General features: G+C 40.2%; 1 protein-coding gene across 3 annotated transcripts in view; it reads right to left on the bottom strand.

Annotated features, from left to right (window-relative positions):
- Positions 1 to 5,181: 5,181 nt before the first annotated feature.
- Positions 5,182 to 21,105, bottom strand: part of LOC134538626 (uncharacterized) — a 31,960-nt gene continuing 16,036 nt past the window's right edge. For 2 of the 3 annotated variants that reach the window (XM_063380061.1, XM_063380060.1), the window contains exon 2: positions 5,182 to 8,414. In XM_063380061.1, coding sequence (XP_063236131.1) covers positions 7,934 to 8,414 — 481 coding nt within the window. In that variant the 3' untranslated portion in view covers positions 5,182 to 7,933. Of the gene's footprint in view, positions 8,415 to 13,306; positions 13,435 to 21,105 lie in introns of those variants that run through there. The other variant, XM_063380059.1, reaches the window with a different exon arrangement.

Consider the following 21,105-nt stretch of genomic DNA (forward strand, 5'->3'; position numbering starts at 1 on the left):
TGCGAGGCACGTCCGTGACGCACACATCCCTGCAGCCCTCAGCACACGCAGTCACACTGCAGAGGACGCATCACTGCTATCACTGCTAGCACCACCTGTTGTCAGTTGGTCGTACCTTTGAATATATATACTGTATAGAAGTCGCCAGCCCAGGTTAAAATTTATAATACGGTTTTGAGGTAGTTGGTTAATTCACCGCCGCAATCGCCACCATCTCTAGGGCATCGACTTGTGGTGGTCCCTAGCGGACAAGTGTCGAACTCTTCAAACACCTCTTCCCCCTCCCGTTGAACGACCTTGACCTGCAGTGAATGATGGGTGGGCGGTGCGGGGAATGACAGCGGGCGACAGTGCTGCGCTCTAACGTGTAAATAACAACTAAGACGATACAGGGCGTTACGGCAGCGCACTGCAGCGGTTAAGTTCCCAAGCTGCTCATCATACGCTCCTGAAAAACGTAGAGTAAATCCTATCCACTCGCGACTTCTATACAGTATATATATTCAAAGGTCCTACTAATGTACACGTAGCCGGGCCTCTGGCCCAAAATACTGTTTTGCCTTTGAAACTATTTTTATATATAAGAAAAAGTAAAAAAAAAAACTTTGTTTATTTATTTATAAATTATTTTTTTAAAAAAATATTTATACGGTTTTATAGTTAATTGCCAGTTTAATTTTTTAATTATGTAACAGTTATTTATCCTAAACTTATTGTTTTTAACAATATTGTATCGCTGGGGAGTTGCGCGGGAGTGCGGAGTGTGGAGAGTTCACGTGACAGTTGGCAATAGTCAGTGACAGTTGGCTGCCCTGTAATAAGACGTGTGTGTTGTGAAGACACGAGAGAGCAGCAGTCCGCTGCTAGTCGAAGCGAGACCTCGCGCGGGGAGTCAAATGGGCCCGCGACTGTTGGAGTGTACAGGCCGGTGCAGAACTTTGACACATTGAGCCTCGAGCACGTTTGTTCGGCTTTCGGGGACAGGCCAGGGCATATTTACTTAAAGGCGCGAAGAAATTTTAAATGCCTTGTTTTTGAGATTAGCTACGTGTGTTTTTTGCTGCAGCTACGAGAGAAATTGTGAGTACAGATGATCTGATTGTAAAAATGTTTATTCAAAACTGTAACCCGACTACGGGATAGACACCGAAAGGTAAGAAACAAGTTAGGTGTTGATTACTATTATAGTCTTATTAAGTAATATCAATCTTTTATAATTAAAATCTTCTATCTGTTTGATATAATAACATCATAATTTAATGTACCATTCTTGTATATAAAATTAAAATGCTTGCTTTTTGTAGTTGACAAAGAACGACTACGGGATTTGAATTGAATTATAATGTTATTAATGTGTAAGTAACAGAGGATTTCAATATAACTACATAAATAGGAATATATAACCTATCAAATGATTGTTTTACTCAATAATACGATGATATCAAACAGCGCCTACCTTGTTTCTTACATTTTAGTGTTTTTTTTTCGTTGTCGGGTTACAGTTTTTTAAAACTTTTTTTATTTCAAATATCATTGTAGTGTTTATCAACTTCGCTTTTGTTTTCCTGTTATAACTATATGGACACTCAATAATCCGGGAAAAAGAGCATGTAGGGTAGACTATGGTCCAGAAGGAACCAGCTTAAAGATCCTCTACTGTAGCTGGTACCCCTGGTCTACTGTAGCTGGTACCCCTGGTATACTGTAGCTGGTCCCCTGGTCTACTGTAGCTGGTTGCAGCCCTGCTTCAGATCTGTTTTCAAAGCATGATTCCGCCACACGCCAGGTGACATGTGTGCGTGCGTCGAGCAAGGGACGCTGTGTTGCTAGAAGCATACACGTGTTGCTGTATAACAGTGGCAGTCACAGTGTAGAACTGAAGCCCGAGAGTTACCTACACGAGTCATCTCTGGATGGAGTGCTTGTATGTTTTGTGCTGCCCGTATGTATGCAATAAGCAGAACACTTTAAAATATACAGAAAGTGTTTCGTAAAACACCATTTTGACGTTTATGTTTATCGACAGCTTTTCACAGTCACGTGATTTTTGCGAGAGCAAGTGGGCCTCCAGAGTGAGGGGCTTCTTAGGTCCAGGGGGGGGGGGGCTGCCCCCCTCTGCCCCCTGGCCCTGCTGCGATATACGCTCATGCTATATGGCCATATCCTGCTGTGGTGTAGAGTCGGGGAACTACTTCCCGGACTGGCTGACGCGTAGGTCTCCCTTGCTGCACGCCTGGCTGTGCCCGGCTGTGCCTGACTGTGCCTGACTGTGCCTGACTGCCTGACTGTGCCTGCAGACAGCCAGCCCGCCTGGGAGCCGCTCGGTCCAGGACTAGAATAAAGCAGCAAATAATTGGAAGGCTACAGCCATCCTTTGAAGGCTTATCCCCCCTCCCCCTGACTTCCTACCTTCCTTGGCACCGGTGGGGTAGTCGAGCATTCTAAGGGCGCAATTATGTTACATCATTATAATAGAATTACAGCCTGAGGTTTTACTGAGGAGGGAAAAAATTCCGGGAAATTCTTTGAAGGTTATTTTGTGAATTCCTTGCAGCTAAAGGTAGTTTATCCTCGTTAGCATAAAATATTACTAACATGAAATGTTTTTTTTTAACAAAAAAAATATTGGCAAATAAAATAAAATATTTAGAAAACGGACAAACCTGCTTTTATAATTTGTTAAAAATTCCCGAAATATTTTATATATACACATATATACATACTGTGTTGAATTAAAGTAAACTTGAAAAGTTATTCAATTTAATTATTTTTATTTAACTGTAATTAATTTGCCTAGCAACTGTTCTGGTGTTCTGGGCTTGTTGTTTTATTCTGGGACATTCTGTGTATGCTCGTGTGATATAGAAAAAAAATGTGATTTAGAAAATGGCCGGATACGCCCCTGGGCTGGTGCCGTAACGTGGTTCTCGAGAGACTATAAAAAGTCTTGCAGTACATCCCTCTAGATTAACCTTTGTTTTACGGAGGAATTTTCGGGGCAATTAAAACGTAGTGCGGTCGGCGAGGCCGTGTTGTTACCGCGAATCACCCGCTGAGTTGTAAATTGTTAACGACAGTAATTACGTAACCAGAGATGTCTGCCCTCCCCTGGGTAGGAGGGGGGGGGGAAGGGCGTTTCCCCACCACGTGATATACCGCACTGACTTGCCGAGCGCATAAACAACCCGCTCGCCCCTACTTCACTGATGCATCGGAGGACGAGACAGTCGATTAACCGGCAGATACCAGCGACAAACATGACGCTTGTTAAGGCCCCCGCCCACCCGGGCACACACACGGTGCGCTGAGCTCCAGGAAAAACAACGCGATTTCAAAACTGCTGGGGTCTGCTTACGAAAAGCATTCAAAGAGTCCGCTGAGGGCCGAAAAGTACTTTTGATTTCGGATCAAGTTTTTAAACCGTATTTTCAGAAGAGTTAAAATGGCTGAAACGCATGTTTTCAGAGTAACTTTTAGGCGTAAAACAACCGGTACATATTCTTTAAAGCACTTCAGGGACTTACTTGCATTACACCTTTATCTTCTTTCTCGGCCATATGATGTTACGGTCACCGCTCAAAATTTCACAGTCATATTGTGACGACGACGTATGTTGTACAGGATTCCAAAATGATTGATAAATCATTTTCACATACTCCATGCAGCGAAAATATTACGAATGTTTTTAACTCGATGCATCCAGCATTGAATAGTTTTGAGCGAATTTCATATTATGCCTATAAGGTAGTTATTAATTTCTAGACTTTGAAACACTATTTTTTACCCCTTGCAATAATAGTTAGTTGTATAAATTTTGCGTTGGAGCAAGGTTTAAGATAATATTGAAACACTATTTTTTACCCCTTGCAATAATAGTTAGTTGTATAAATTTTGCGTTGGAGCAAGGTTTAAGATAATATTAAGATTGTTTAAAATATATTCCAACGAATTTGATAGTACGGAAGTTTTGAATTTTTTTAAAATTAAATATAAATCCCTATTTTTACGATAGTAGTTCGTTACATCAAAAACAACCAAATGTTTTAGTAAATGTTGAGAATTTTTACAATACATCATAACGGATATGATAGTATAGGTACCTACTGAACAAGTCATGATTTTTTTTTGTCTTCCAACCCCTGTTATTTTCACCCTTTGCAATAATGGTTGAATGAGAATTATTTCATACAAAAGTTGTTAATAATATTTTTAGATTTTAAAATAAATAAAAACGGTTTTAATAGTGTACATAGTACGGAATTTATGAAAGTTTTTAAATTCTACTAGTTTTTTTTTAACTCCTAATCTTATCAAAAATTGTTCCAGACCAAAGTTTTAGATAATTTTTAGAAGATTTACAATTAATAATTATAGATTTTACAGGTTACCTACTTAAGGAGTTAGGAATTGTTTTATGCTTTAACTCCTTTTTATTTCAATCAAAGTAGCTATGGTTGGTTGTATCAAAAACTGTTTCAGACAAATTTTTTAAATATAATTCATAAGGTTTCTCCAGAGCATTAACATGCTTATATGAAACCCTCTCTGAGCAAGTTAGGACAATATGAGCTCGATTTCCTAAAACTCTCCATCACCTTCAGTTTTATGTAATTCTACCATATTAAATCATATTTTGTGGTTCGTTTGTCAAGTAACGGGTTTATTTCTGGATGTCAGGGGATCCCACAAGTGGCAACACGTACCTCACATTCACCACACTATGTGTGTTACATTCCAGTGCTCAATACAGCGTAGCAAATTATGTAATTTAAGGATGATCTGTTCATACTGCATGACAACTCCAGAAAAATTATTTCTGTACGTGGACTTCACAAAGTCCGTAGCTATAATCACATTTCTTTGAAAAGTAATCATATGAAGTAATTACACGCCTCATCTCCAGACCGCAATTACAAATGTCGGCTGTTATTGAAGATGTTATCTCTACTTCACGACAATCAAGCGTTGTTACTTAACGGATAAAGAGGGAAGGGGGGGGGGGGGGTTGAAAGACAGACGACGAGAATCACGGTGAAGCAATAAAGCATTCTCGCTCCGCCTAAGGCATAGGCGTAGAAAGAAGCAATTAAGAACAAAATATGGCTGTCTCACAAAGATCCAGAGAAAGAGAGAGACTGGGTAAATACAGTTGACTATTTCTAAAAAATTTAATGTCGTGAAGCCAAGTACAATGGTTGAGTTGAAAATACGAATCAAGTTTACTTAACACTGAGAACAACTTTGGAGCGAGTCGTTGCTCACACACAGGCAGAATCCGAATTTTGGCTTGAACCTCTTCCAGTATCTTCTCACCACACCATGATGTTAAGGAGGTGTTCATAAAGATTAGGAAATGTCGAATAAAACTCTACATGATGTTATTGCATGTCCAATGACTTCTACTAAAATATTACCTCAATACTGATTATTAGGGAAATGTACTTTTCTCGAAACGATTTTCAGACCAGCTGTGTGTTAAAATTTGGTAGCATTGTCAGTGCCTCGTGGTTGGCTGGGTTTATTACAGACACATGTCTAATGTCAGCACACCAATCACAGATACCCAGTGTCGTGAATGGCCCGGCCAAAAAGGGCAGTGTATTCTAGCGTGGGCATGCCTTATTGCAGGCTAATGAGCGATCACTTTTTTTTTCTCGCAAAAAATACAAACCACTAGTAATTATTGCTTTTAAAACGTTATAGGTTTCCCCGAAAATTAAACGTGTTACGGTATGCAGAAACCAAAATGACAGAAACAGATTAATAAATACGGATCTATAAAAGTATAATAATACGGGAATTAGCAGTTGAAAGATTTAACAAAAGTAAACACTACAACGAAAGTTTCCCATAGAGTTCGTTAACGTAATATATACTGCATTTTAAATAGAATCATCTGAAATAATTAACTTATTTTAATTTAACTTCATACAAAACTTTCGCAAAATACACTGTTTACTCTATTTAAAAAGTTACATTTTACATAGTTCCATACACTGTATAAAAATAGTCTTGATACTCACTACACAATTACAGATCATCCACATTATCGTTTATAAAAAACCACAAAAACCACAAACAGTAAAATTATCTTGAACGCAGCAGGTAAGACCATCTTGTTTCTACGAGTCACGTGGGTTTTATAAACTTGCTTCTTGGTTTTGGAAATAAACTGTTTTTAACTGTCATTTGGTGAGAATTAAAAAAAAAAAAAAACAAGTTTCTTCGTAGAAATGCAAAAAATACTATTGCAATCCTGTAAGGAAAGTATAAAATCTTTGAGTAATGCCTGATACGATTATTTAATTAACACACGAGTAATAACACTGGTGTTGTAAACAGATTTTGTAGTTATTTGTCGACAGATAACTGCTATGTAAATAACCACATACAACTCAAAGATAACAAACATTCTACAAACAGATAAAAAAATAAATTACTTAGAAATAAAGGAAGCATATTTACTTATATATATATAAAACAATGGTTTGGCTTTTCTGATATAATTTAAGTAAGAATTGCATAATTTTTACATTTATATTTGAATAACTTATGTATAATTTCACATAACAGACTACGTTTAATTATTGTGTGTGCTTATAGGCTATGTACTATAATATAAAACAATAGTCTCAATAATAACTACAAACATAAAGTGCATAAGATTCATTTTGACGAATAACGTAGATGAGTATATGGATTGAATATAATTAAAGTACAATATAAAATATTCACCTAAGGCTCATCTGTAAATACTAATTTATTTATTGTGTATTGTTTTTACAGTAAATTTATTTCTTAATATAAAGTGTTTTTCAATATTAATTTGTTTTTGTTTGCAGTGCAATAATATAATATATGTAAATCACATAAGTTAATTTATATAAATATATAAACGAAAATAAATAATACAAATATTTAAATACTTAAAAATTAAATAAATATTAGTTACTCATTTGTCTCGAAAGCATCACGGTGACGAAATGTTAGCTTCTGAATAAAAGATTGCACAGAACGGCCCATAAAAAAATCTCAACAAATATTACCTAATCACAGTCTTGTTCGAAATAAATCCATCTCAATAATTTTTCTTAACACATACTAAGTTATTTTACAAATATCAGCTTAGACAAGACACATAACGTTATAAGACGGTATTTGCATCGCATTTCATGAACACAGCACCTGGACTCAGTGTAAACATTATCTTCGTCGGTATTCACTTGTCTCTATCTTTTGAAAGATCCCAGCGTCCTTTCTTTACTTTCATATACATCTCTTTAAGTAAAGCCGTGTGCCATTAAACAACCAAACGCAAGTCAAACTGGCCAGTCTTAAGCGCGGTTCAATACAATACAATCCAAGAGAAAGTTATTCACACTGCTTTTTTTTTAACAATCCATGCACGGCACATTTACTTTGGAGTCAGCTGAAATGACTCGAAAACAAAGAAAGACAATATTCTTCAATGAAGGGAAGGGGGGGGGGGAGAGAAAGTTTTTTGGGAAACACAATGCTGTATCCAATACTGTTCACACGAGGAGACAGTCGGCTGGAGACAGTGGGCTGGAGATGAAACACAGCTGATGCAAGCTGCAGACCAGAGTCGTTGGTTCAGTTCCCTGTCAAGCAGATGGCGAAGTCCCAGGCAGGGTCCCAGGTACAGTCCCAGGTACAGTCCCAGGAAGAGTCCCAGGTAGAGACCCAGGTAGAGACCCAGGCAGAGACCCAGGCAGTGTCCCAGGTACAGTCCCAGGTACAGTCACAGGTAGGTCCCAGGCAGGGTCCCAGGTACAGTCCCAGGTACAGTCACAGGTAGGTCCCAGGCAGGGTACCAGGTACAGTCCCGGGTAGAGTCCCGGGTACAGTCCCAGGTACAGTCACAGGCAGGGTCCCAGGCAGGGTCCCAGGGCGAGGCTGCAGGCTCGGAGCATCACGGGTACAGCCCCTGCAGCGCGTCGGCGTACAGCGAGTTGTAGGAGTCGCGCAGCAGGTAGGCGTCGTGCGGACGGCCGTTGAACACGTAGGGGCCCTGGTCGAGGGCGTGCACCGGGGACTGGAAGTCGCCGGGGGACGACCACTGGTACACGGCGCTCGGCTTGCCGTTGGCCAGGAAGCTGACGGGCGGGCTGAGCAGCTGGCTGGCGGCCCCGCGCTGCGCCTGGCTCACGTAGCCCAGGCCCGGCACGAAGGCGTAGGGCGCGGCCGGCAGGCGGATGTAGTAGACGGGCGAGTCCTGGTCCTCGGGATCCTCCCGGGCCAGGGGCGCCTCCTGGTCGTAGGGCGGCAGCAGCTGCTGGAAGAACTCCAGGGCCTTGTCGGTCCTCTGGGGCGTGTCCCGGGGCAGCAGTGGCGTGGGCAGCGCCCGCGCGGCGCCCAGCACGAGCAGCGCCAAGATCACGTGACTGCAACACCTGCCGCCAACCTTCCAGTAGCCTCCCTCCTCCCGACAACCTTCTAGTAGCAACACTCCACCCGACAACCTTCCAGTAGCATCTTGCCACCAACTTAACAATAACATCTCTCCTCCCAATAACATCCTGCAACAACCTTCCAGTAGCATCTTGCCACCAACTTAACAATAACATCTCTCCTCCCAATAACATCCTGCAACAACCTTCCAGTAGCGTCTTGCCACCAACTTAACAATAACATCTCTCCTCCCAATAACATCCTGCAACAACCTTCCAGTAGCGTCTTGCCACCAACTTAACAATAACATCCCTCCTCCCAATAACATCCTGCAACAACCTTCCAGTAGCATCTTGCCACCAACTATTCAACAAAATCTCTCCTCCCAATAACATCCTGCAACAACCTTCCAGTAGCATCTTGCCACCAACTATTCAACAACATCCCTCCTCCCAATAACATCCTGCAACAACCTTCCAGTAGCATCTTGCCACCAACTTAACAATAACATCTCTCCTCCCAATAACATCCTGCAACAACCTTCCAGTAGCATCTTGCCACCAACTTAACAATAACATCTCTCCTCCCAATAACATCCTGCAACAACCTTCCAGTAGCATCTTGCCACCAACTATTCAACAAAATCCCTCCTCCCAATAACATCCTGCAACAACCTTCCAGTAGCGTCTTGCCACCAACTTAACAATAACATCTCTCCTCCCAATAACATCCTGCAACAACCTTCCAGTAGCGTCTTGCCACCAACTTAACAATAACATCCCTCCTCCCAATAACATCCTGCAACAACCTTCCAGTAGCGTCTTGCCACCAACTTAACAATAACATCCCTCCTCCCAATAACATCCTGCAACAACCTTCCAGTAGCATCTTGCCACCAACTATTCAACAAAATCTCTCCTCCCAATAACATCCTGCAACAACCTTCCAGTAGCATCTTGCCACCAACTATTCAACAACATCCCTCCTCCCAATAACATCCTGCAACAACCTTCCAGTAGCATCTTGCCACCAACTTAACAATAACATCTCTCCTCCCAATAACATCCTGCAACAACCTTCCAGTAGCATCTTGCCACCAACTTAACAATAACATCTCTCCTCCCAATAACATCCTGCAACAACCTTCCAGTAGCATCTTGCCACCAACTATTCAACAAAATCCCTCCTCCCAATAACATCCTGCAACAACCTTCCAGTAGCGTCTTGCCACCAACTTAACAATAACATCTCTCCTCCCAATAACATCCTGCAACAACCTTCCAGTAGCGTCTTGCCACCAACTTAACAATAACATCCCTCCTCCCAATAACATCCTGCAACAACCTTCCAGTAGCATCCTGCCGCACACACTCATCACACCTAACCTAGACGTAGTGGATAGCGGTGCCTCGTTTCGCAGTGGCGCACCCAGGGGAGGGTTTTGGGGTTTTAAACCCCCTCCGAAAATGTGAAGAAAAATTCTAGAATGGAAAAAGTTAAAACATTTCCAGTCCCAGCAAAATAGGTACGATGGTCTATGGGCAGCTCTCAATCTACCAAACTTTGTGAAATGTTTTCACGCCAGTGTATACATTATGGTGTTAGTATTACATTTGTAGTCTGCTACCGTGAATTACTTTAATTTTTCTACAAATTAGTTTGTGTTATATAAAAACTAAGAATTTTTTGTGCGCTACATTTATCTCGATTTTTGCATAATTTTGGTCTGTTTTTCTGCAGATTTAACTAGACATTATATGTCTGAATTTTATAGCTTTTGTTTTTACTCGTAGAGTGAACTTAATTTGTGTGTGTGAATGCAGTAAAAAGCAAACCATCATTGTCAGTGATTTAAGTTGCACAGAATGTGGACTTTAATTCATGCTATGATTCTCGTGGTATTAAAATAATACTGATTTTGAGCGGACCAGTCCCTGGGTTTGATAAAGGTATCTTTGTTTGATTATTGTCTAAAACAAAATTTAGTACCGTACTAAAAAATATTCTTTTTTCTACCAGCAGTATATTCAATAATTAGATACAAAAACTTCTTAAATAGCACCAATTTTCACATAGAAATCCAAATTTTCCCGGGAGAGGACCCCCGGACCCCCCTCATTATTTTTGAAACCGGTGTTCCTTCATAAAAAATAACAAACTTCAAACCCCCCCCCCCCCCCCCCCCCAAAAAAAAAATTCCTGGGTGCGCTTCTGACTCGTTTGTGACTTATTTACACTGAAATGATTGTAAAGTTATTTCGTCACACACGCTTCGAATATTATTAATTATTCTGAATTTTTTTTCTATATAAGAACAGTTTACACTCTGGACTTTGGGTGAATAATTTTATGTTCAGATATCTCGTGAAATTATTTACATTTGATTTAATATTATAGCTGTCTAATCGAAATATAGAAACCATTGCCTGATTGTTTATTACATTATGATTAACAGCTAAGTTAAGAATAACTGCCATCAATCAATTTACGCGTACAAACACGTGTTCTGATATTGAAATAGTGAGAGCACATCGCCTCGGTGCAGTGCAGGCCGTTGGGACCACTCGCGGACTGGTGTTGTGTCATCGGCCACAAACGAGTTGATAAGTCGGCGGTCTGCCTCCAATGTCAACGACGCATAATCAAACGAGAGATTGTCTGGCTTGCTGGTAATATAAAAATAGCTACTGACAACAGAGATATAGAAAGGTGTGTGTACTAATGTCCGCGCTTTAGAAGTTATACTTTTTTGTGGCATGATTAAGTCAAGCACATAGTTGACATCGAAAGGAAGAGAGAGAGAGAGAGAGAGAGAGAGAGAGAGACAACAAAGTAGTAAATATCACCGCTGCCATGTTCGCGCGTTCTAAAACAAATTTTCTCGGCTAGTAATAATTAAATAAACCTGAAGAAAACCAAATTACATAAACTACGTTCGTTTGTTTCTAATTAAAAAAAAACAGGACCTTGTGACTTTATATATTATTTCAAAATTAAAAATATTCATGAGCATAATTTTTTCAATCACTTTTGTTGCATGGATTATTTTTCATTCGTTTGAAAATAAATCACGAGCTACTTTGAATATACTGTGTTCGAAGACAACTGGGCGAAACACGCATGTGCATTGTACTGCCTCCCGTTGAACTTCCTTTGTATGGTGCCAGCGCATTTCGTCCTCAACGCGTCTAAAAAAAAAGTATAAATTAAATAAATGCAAATTTAATTATTAAAAAAAATTCAAATAAACCCAAAAACGTTATAAACCTTAACGAAAAGTGTAGTGAGATATGCTCGCCTTCTAGACCTCAGATAGTTCAAATGTGACGCAGGTTGTTGTATTTCCAAGTGGAGTGATACAACTGGGTGGCAACCTGTGCACCAGGTTGCTGGACTCACTTCAGTCTGCTGTTCTTCTGTCGAACAACGTGTTAGTAACAAAAAAAATTCTCTTACTCTACTTTTTTTTTTATTGCAAGGCGAATTTCTGATTGCGGTCAGGCGCCTGAGCGCCGAGATAGGAAAAACCACCGTGAGTGGTCACAGGCCTCATCTCCCCCCCCCCCCCCCCCGCAGTAACGCCCTTACTTTCTCCCCGGGGCAGCTGCGGTCCAGATCTGCGGTTAACAGCCCCTGCGGTCAGCCGCGCCTCGGTACTCCCGCCAGGTGCGAGCAACGAGTGCGTTCTCGCCCAGGTCACTCACACGTGGAGTGCACACTCGCCAAGGTCACCGACACGTGGACTGCTCACTTGGCCGACACGACTGCCCACTCCACTATCCGCATGCAGACCAGTGGCGTAGCCAGGATTTGTGTATGGGGGGTGTTAAGAAGCATGCCCCCCCCCCCCCCCGTATTAAAGCGGGGTTTAAGGTGTAAAATAGTGCTATTTTATTAGTTTTCGATACTTAAATTTAAATATTGTAATGGTACTTTTTTATTAATTTTAATATGAAATTTGTTTGAGTGATGAATAAGAAATTAATCAAAGATTTGGTGCTAAAGGGGGGGGGGGTGGTTGAACCCCTAAACCCCCCCCCCCTCCTGGCTACGCCCCTGATGCAGACACATGTTCACACACGAATCATCGCAAGGAAATATTTATGATTACGCTATGCATGCCTGAACTAAAATAACCGCGTGGATTATTGTTGGTACTGTGCTCCAGTACGAGAGATTGCCGAGCTAAAACCTGTTCCTAAACACCCGCGGTCCAGGGGGAGAGCGTAGCCAAGTCGACAGTGAGTACACACCACGTGAAGAACAACAAACATCGACAGGAATGACAAAACGTTCTTTGTAGCCCCTAGGTTCTCAGATATAATCGCGCAGCATTAATTTGTAAAAAAAAAAAAAAAAAAAAAGTTTATTTTTACGTAAACGAATTCTAAAAGCGCAAGAGAGAATGAAGTTGGCTCTATAGCCACGATCGGAAAACGACGTTTCTCAGGAATAATGCTGGCCCTAGTTTTCTTTAATAAGAGTTCACGTGTCAAGTAAAATATGTGTGTGTGTGTATGAAACGTGTATGCAATTTAAATAACACTAAGTACTACTAAACAGAACACCACAGAGAAATACTTACAAATATACTGTTTAGCATAAAGTCTTACTCAAAACCTACATACTACATATACACTTATCTTCATTTTAACGTGATAGCTAAAATGGTCTATACTCAAATATCGGATAATATAAGGTCTATAAATACTGCCGTGACTTAAGAGTAATTCGATCTAAAGTAATTTCGCAAAACTATATACATGACTCGAATCCTGATTGGACAGGTCCGACACTGATAAGTTTCTGATAAGTTTTTAGTTTCTGGCCTTTGATTTTGAAAGCTCTGTCTTATTGGAATTTCGAAGGGTCAACACAATCATAACAAAATTACCTGCGTGCGTCAAACACTGCTGTCCAGCACGTATGTTCCAGTCTTACTCGTAGTGAATGTGAATAAGCACTAATATGAATAAATAAGTTAATACACATTTATAACATAAATATATCAATAAAAATAACAAGGGAAGCGTATTAATCATTTTAATGAAAGAAGCGTTGAAGGACGAGATGGAGACTACTGCAGCGCTCTAGCGGCGAGGTAACGAACTAGGATCGATACTTGTGGTCGAAGCGTAGACTTGGCGTTCCCTAGTATCTTCTGAAAAATAAGGTGTAATGTGAATGTCGTCATATTTTACATTCAAGCTGTCCACAAATTATATAAATATTATAAAATTTAGTGCCAGTATTACTGACATTACTTTATTTGCATGCAACTGGTTTGCACAATAAAAAGTTTCAAGACTGATACTTTAGCGCTACCTAGCGAGAACGTTTTAACTTTCTTTGTATGGCCAGCAGAACACGGGGTAGATAGCGCTACAGTATAAACAGAGAACGCTACGAATTTTTATATTTGAAAGTACCTTTTAGAAACAATAATTGCAAGTGCTTGTTCAAAAAGAAAATATAGTTATTTATTTTAAAATTTAAATAATTCATTTTTAATTCTTGGCAAGTTTTGGGTTGTAATTGAGTACGTTTCAATATCCGTCTGCTGCGTCCACAATGAAACGAAACGTAACAAATGGCAACCAATGAGATTGAGTTTCAAAGCTACGGAAAATTAATTTAACGGAAAAGAAGAAAAAAATACCTTTCGGTTCAGCCTTCAGGCGTAGGTTGATTTCGAAGTACCTATTTATTCTGGAAATATTTTGGAAACTTCTATAAACTTATGGAACAACATTTTAAGAACTTCATGTACCTACATAACATGTTTATGTTCTCCAATATTACATAATGATCAAATAAATATTTGCCCATTTTCCATGCAGCGAAAATATTATGAATATTTTCAATGTATCCAACATTCATTAGTTACGCAGCATTGTAATGGCTTAGAATGAATTTCGTATTATATGACAACTAAGGTAATTATTTAACTTTTTTTACCCTCAAACACTATTTTTCATCCCTTGCACTAATAACCAAGTCGTGTAAAAATTAGCTTTGCACTAATTAAATGGTTTAAAATATTTCAAACGAATTTGATAGGTACTAAGAAAGTATTGAATTTTTTAAAATTTCTATCCATGTTTTTACGGTAATAATTCGTTTTATCACAAACTGTTTCAGCCAAAGTTGAAAATGAAGTTTAACATTCATACACTATATTGTAACGGATATGATAATAAATCTATTTTTAATAAAGTAATGATTATTTTTACTTTCACACCTTGTTATTTCCACCCCTTGCAGTAATGGTCGGGTAAACAAAAATACATACTTTTAAGAATAGTTTTAGTCAATATTGAGACAGTTAAAGAAAAACAAGAACGGATTCATAGTGAGTGCACCGGGTAGGGAAGTTTTATTTTCTTATTCTAACCCCAGGTTTTTTTCCAACCCCTTGCAATAATGGTTTGTATTATCAAAAAAATGTTTCAGACACAAGATTCGTATAAAAAATCATAAGACGTACAAACAATTTGTACGGATTTTATACTTTCTGACAACCAGCCATCCCCTCCCTCCCCCCTTCCCAATCACCCCAGTGCCTTTCTTCTCTGGAGGGTTGGCAGGTCGCGCGAAGTGGCGTAACTGTTCATACACATGCTTAGTGTTATAATATGTGTTTTAAGGTGTTTCAGGTTAATATTTTTTAACGTATCTATTAGACTGAAGCTCTTATTTTGAAAAATACTTAAAATATAGCGTCGCATTCGTAATGCTTTAGAAAACCAACACAATGTTAAATACCTTTAAAGCCATGTTTGTTCCTACACAATTTTCTGGATATAGTAGATACAGGTATTTTTGAAGTTGAGATTAAATATTGTTATGACTATTCAAGTTTCCACTTTGCACGCCAATACGCTTAGTATGTACACCGATGTTCGCGAAAGTTAATAGATAAGGGTGCATGTTACACACGTGAGACAGCTTGTGATTACAGCAGTCTCTGCATGCGCGTGCATTGGACTTTGAATCCGTTGAATTTTCGTTTTGTAATGCGCGCTTATTTCATTGCATTTCTAGTGCACACTAAAGGTTTCACCTTCAACGCATACTGTCTAGAGGGAAATGTCACAGGTTCAGAGTTGAAACATTTTCATGCGACAGATTTGGTACTCCTGTTGATCGGCTAGCCCTGATGAATCAATAGTACCATCTTGTTAAACATAATTGTAGTTAGATTAAAAAAAAGGGGGGGGGGGGGAAATTTCTACTGTTTCCCCAAAAATGAATACTTTCCGCACATTTATCACGCTCCCCATTATTTTAAAGTGTCCTGCGTTTAATTTTGTGTCCGAGTTTCGTATTATAAGTTTATTTGCAACACGAGAACACACAAATTTGCTCGTTACTGACGAGTACTGAAAGACGCACTCGCCATTTTTTTTTTACACGAAGATATTGCTGACACTCACTCCATCCAGGCAAACCTGTACACACCAAACACATCTAGTTTAGGCAATAAACTAAACAGATGCAGGACATCTTCATTGTTCTTCTGACCTCAACATCGGCTGCAATGTTCAATGCAACAGCTGAAGTCTGTTTCTGGATTATTATTACTATACGAAGCCGGAAATGCGAGACTAGACAGAGAAAATTTTCGCTTTAATAGTCGTATTTTCAAATTGAGTAATTGATTTTTCACATCTTTCCCTGAAACAAATCAAAGGTAATTAATTTCAAGCCGGCGTTTCACACGGATGATAGCTATCGCTAGCAAGTCGACCACATATCACTTTGAGAAACTGAAGCCGGGTTTATTGGAACGGTGTCCTTTGATTCCGGAACTTCTTGCATCAGGCGCGACCTTGCTACTGCACGCTTACTCTGGACAAACAAAAACTGATGTGCCCCGCCCCCCTCCTTTTTACTTTATTCATTAAATAAAAGGATGAAAAGAGAAAGCGACGACTCTTGAAGCACAGTTTATCCGGAATGTCTTTGAAGTGCCGAACAAAGCTTTTAAGCCTGCGTTGACCAGCTTTGTTTTCTTACTTTTCCGAGAGAGAGAAATAGAAAGTGAGCAAGAGAAAAATAAAGATAGAGAAGGGAAAAAGGTCAACTGTCCCGGAGTAAATAGGGCGGCTTCATGCGGTGCAATGATTGGCTCAGTTCCAAACTACTTCTCGCACCAAACTACTACAGTTCTCGGAAACTACTCGATGGTAAATGTTAAGCTGAAATTAGTGCCCTTAAACCTAGTCCCTAAAAAATACTTTCTGCGAAAATGTGTATGTTTGTTTTATTCAGGAAAAAAATTAAAACTTTCGGTACATTTTATATAGAACTGAATTTGCTTTTATAATTTTATGAATTTTTTTTTTTGCCAAAAATACCTATGAGTTTTCAGTTTTTTTAAACTAGGATTCCATCAGAACATCTACAAGAAAATTAATTTTTAAGGGAAGCAAACATATTTTTTTCTGAAGTCCCCTACTGTGTGGCAGCGAGTCCAGACCACCTCCTGTGCCTCGCTGGTAGCCTGGTAGGACACGACACCTGATCAATAGGCCACACGACAGCTTGCGCAGACCACATGGAGCTGCCGGCGATTGATTGGGCGGGGAGCAGCATCTCTGTGCAACATGGCCGCCGCTGGCAGCTGTATGTAGCACGAGGTGGTGACCACCGACTGGATGGCGACCAGCTGTCAATCATGGCACCGCCTTTGTTTCACGCACAGGAAAAACAAAACTGGACCAGGCAGTGTGGGGACACGGCCGCAAGTTGTTAACGCGAACACGTCGTGTAACTGGGAAGATCAAAACTTTGAAGAGGAACGTGCGCCATCTTGGCTGTCTTCCCTGCAGAGTGCGGAACCGCAGAGTGGCGTAGAGTGGCGCAGAGTGGCGTAGAGTGGCGCCTTCTGGATTCCTCACGATTTGTCCTTTCTTCTGGGCCGCGTTTCTTGGAATCCCGACTGTCTGAACTCGCCATATTCCCCGAGACATTATAATTTTTCAAGCACTATTCTTCCTAATTTCATTTTCACAGTTACTATATCGTAAACATTTTTTTAAAACCTTTCCAAACGTGGGTTTAAACAGTTCAGTTTTTTTTTTTTGTTGCGCAAAATGGTTTTTAACCTCTCGCGGCCCATTCATTGTCTTGAGTCGCTCGGCTTCTGGACGTTTCGGTCGACGTTGCAGTCGCCATTATCAGCGACTTCCACGCACGCAGAAACGTCGGGGCATATCTTCGCCTCCGACGCGGCTACAATCCAGAAGTCAAGTAATTCCGTGGCTTTTTTGATTTAATAAAAAAATTAAAACATAAATCCACAGAAAACAAGTCTAACTCAGCTAACGTCGAGCATATAAGCTCGACGATGTACCTAGACAAGTGTTATGGACAACACAGCGACCACAGCACAGACGAACACATCCAAACTTAAATTTCAGACAGCGCAAGAATTCTGTGGAATGACTAAATTCTTTCTTTTATGTTTTAATTTTTTTATTTCTTAATTTGCATTTATGAAATTTTCTCCGTGACAAACAGTGCAAGAGAGCAATGGCGCATGTCCAAGAAATTTATTGTATTAAATCGCTCTGAGGTGTAAACGGACCCCCCCCCCCCCCCCCCCAGAGAATCCATGCGCAAACTGTCAAGGCCACAACCACCATCGCATCCGCGGTGCACCGACTACAGATAGACTCTTTCTTATTAATATAGAAGATAACACGTCTAACAAAGTTATATTTCACGAGCTTTCAAGAGTGCACGGCACTCACTGTTACTTTCACGTTGTCTTAGGCCTGGGTGGTCGATGTTCCTGGCTCGGGTAGTAGCTCTCCTCACAGCTGGCCAGCGCCAGACGTGTATTCCTCCGCGCGGCCTCACTAGCGGCGGAAGTAGGTCCTCGCAAACAGGCCGCGAGCGCGGAGCTCGTCCAATCACGCGACGGTTCGCTTGTGTCGAAACGCGGAGCGCTTTGAATTCTCCGGGAAAACCGTTCGCCGCGGACGATTTCTTTTATTACATATATATTTTTTCTTTTAAAATCGGGTGTTCGGACAGTTGGCGATGAGCTTTTTCTTTGTTTGGCTCAGTCCAGGGAGGTCGCCAAGTGGGCTGCGAAGTGGAAAGTCATCCTGGACTTTCAGCTCTCTGCCCGTTACAGTTTTCGAAAGTAGTTCGATTCTCGCACCAAATTGTTCAAATGCACAGGCGCCAGCGAGAGATTTCCCGCTACAACTAACCGACTCTGCTCTGCGCTTCGAGGCCCGGGTAGAGCGCGGCAAGGCGTTCCGCCCACGCAGTTCACCGTGGCTCATAAGTCAATGAGCTCATGAGCACTGCAGGTTGCCTCTTCACTCGTCTCAAGTCTTCCTGTGACAAACCGCATGTCTTGAAACCTTAAAATCAACTTTGTTAAAATATTATATGAATGAGAAAATTCATATGAATGAAAAGTAAATCTGTTTTTTGAAACCAAAGTTTAATTGGCCAATAAATCACATACATGATAGTTATAAGGTAGCTATGATAATACTTATGTTATATCATTTTAAAAAAATTCAAATTCTACAAATAAAATTAAGGACTAACAACATTTATATTAAAGCCCCCAACGATATGTATTTTTATTTTCAAATTCTCTTTTCGTTTTTTTTTTATCCAAAAAGTGATTCGAAGCAAAAAAAATGTTATATTTCCAAAATTAAATAAATGAGTGTCAGGGTTCCCGTAGGGGGTGTTAAAAATCCAATATTCATATTACCACGTCAGCGTTCTCACTAATAAAATATGCGTTGTAAAACAAAATGCAGCGCAAGAAAAAGTCACTTGATTAATTTAAAAACATAAATTAGTTTCTATCGTAACTCAAGGAGTAAAACTTCTTTTTTTAAATTTTTTGCATCATATTTTAATAAATTCTTTGCAAATAGAAATGAGGGAACATGGAACAAAAATCTTTGCAGTATATTTGATTTATTTAAAACACTTCTTTTGAAGTACTGATTTATGTGTACGATTTATTGAAACAATGGTTTTTAAAAAGCTAGTGTGCACTACTTACACAAAGCTCAGGCTTTGCAACTCTTCAACCTCAACCGAGCTGGCTTATGGAAAATGTATATGTATATATACTTAATAAATTTCAAAAATATGTATCACTTTAGTGTTATTTGATATTTTAATTTTATCCATATTTGAATGATTTTTAAGTAAGGTAAATTGATTTGGAGTAGGTATATTATTATTTTTCCAAAGAAGTCGTTTTTTTTTTTTTTGCAGAGTTACGGTGTTAGGTATCCTAACAATTAATGCGTATGTTTATCACGCTCGGAATTATTTTGAAGAACTCTACGATAAATTTCGTGTCCGAGTTTGGTGTTTCAAGTGTATTTGCGACATGAGAACACGTGTGTTCGCTCGTTACCGAGGTGAGATGCTACACATCTCTGACGAGTGCTGCAAGTCTCGCTCACTTGTTCTTTTGTTTATCCAGAAGGACGTCCCAAGACTCGACTAAACGGCCTTACGTCCTGCTTTGTACGGGCTCGAGAATTAACGACTCGTTTCCCGAGGCAGTCATTTCTTACTTCGTAAAAGGCCTTCAAACGACCGCTATTACCAGCCAATCTCGGCACAAGCGTTAAGAGCTCCTGCGAGGATTCAGTGTCTGCACTCGGAGACGCACTCTACTCTCATTAAGTCGTGTTTCGCGTTTGGCAGAGCAGTATTTCAGATCATCAATAAAATTGCCCCACTAAATGAAATGTCGCCGCTATTATAGCTCAGTTGTGATTATAATAACAGCGTATTAGTCCAGTAACTCAATTTTTTTTTCTCATCACGTTAAACTTGGTCATTTTTTTTTATATAGCCTCGGGCGATCAAAAGTTGCTTGTCTCACTTACCCCACTGTATCAGTGCTGATAGAAATTGACTGAGGATAAAAGTGCAGTAAGTGAAACACTTCCGGTAATAGCGGTTAATCATTGTACTTTGGTGAGTTTTTTCTCTCTATCGTCAGAGATTACCTACCAGTTGCGCGCGCGACAGAAAAAAATATGTCTGAAACAGGAATAGACTCCCCCCTCCCGTCGTCCTTAGCAATGAGTAGACACCAACCAGCGGACTACTCTACGCAGGGAGTGGAGCTCTGAACACAACCCGCGAAAACTCATTTCTACCTGCAGCGCCGAAGCCTCCACTCTGACACACAACAAGTTGCAACAGTAATATCCCAACATTGAGTTACGTACTCGCATGCTGGAAGAAAAAAGTGCCTAGTCTCACTTGGCTACCAAGCAAATGGCAAAGTCCAAAGACAATATCAATAAGATAAACACCGTGTTTGCGATAGGCGCACACTGAAACCGCATCGGAAGTCGCAGTTCTACGGCCTTTAATCTAGCGCGTTACAAAAGTAGTTCCCCTAACGTGTGAGGACCGGAGCTAGAGCAGCACGAAGTGACACAAACACCTCCCTGCACAGCTGATGCTGATCTTGAAAGAAGGCAGGAATATGTCACACGGACATGCATATGCTTAAAAAATGACTATGTTTGTAGTCATACTTGTTCAGGCGCGCGGAGTGGATGGCTGCAACCAAGTGAAACGGACGTTCAGCAGGATTCAGTCTGAAGCGCACTGGATATGCAGCGTAGCACGTGGTTTTGATTTCAAACGAATTGAAAAAAAAAAACATGCTCTTTT

Source organism: Bacillus rossius, chromosome 13, assembly GCF_032445375.1.
Source record: "Bacillus rossius redtenbacheri isolate Brsri chromosome 13, Brsri_v3, whole genome shotgun sequence".
NCBI classification, from domain to species: domain Eukaryota; kingdom Metazoa; phylum Arthropoda; class Insecta; order Phasmatodea; family Bacillidae; genus Bacillus; species Bacillus rossius.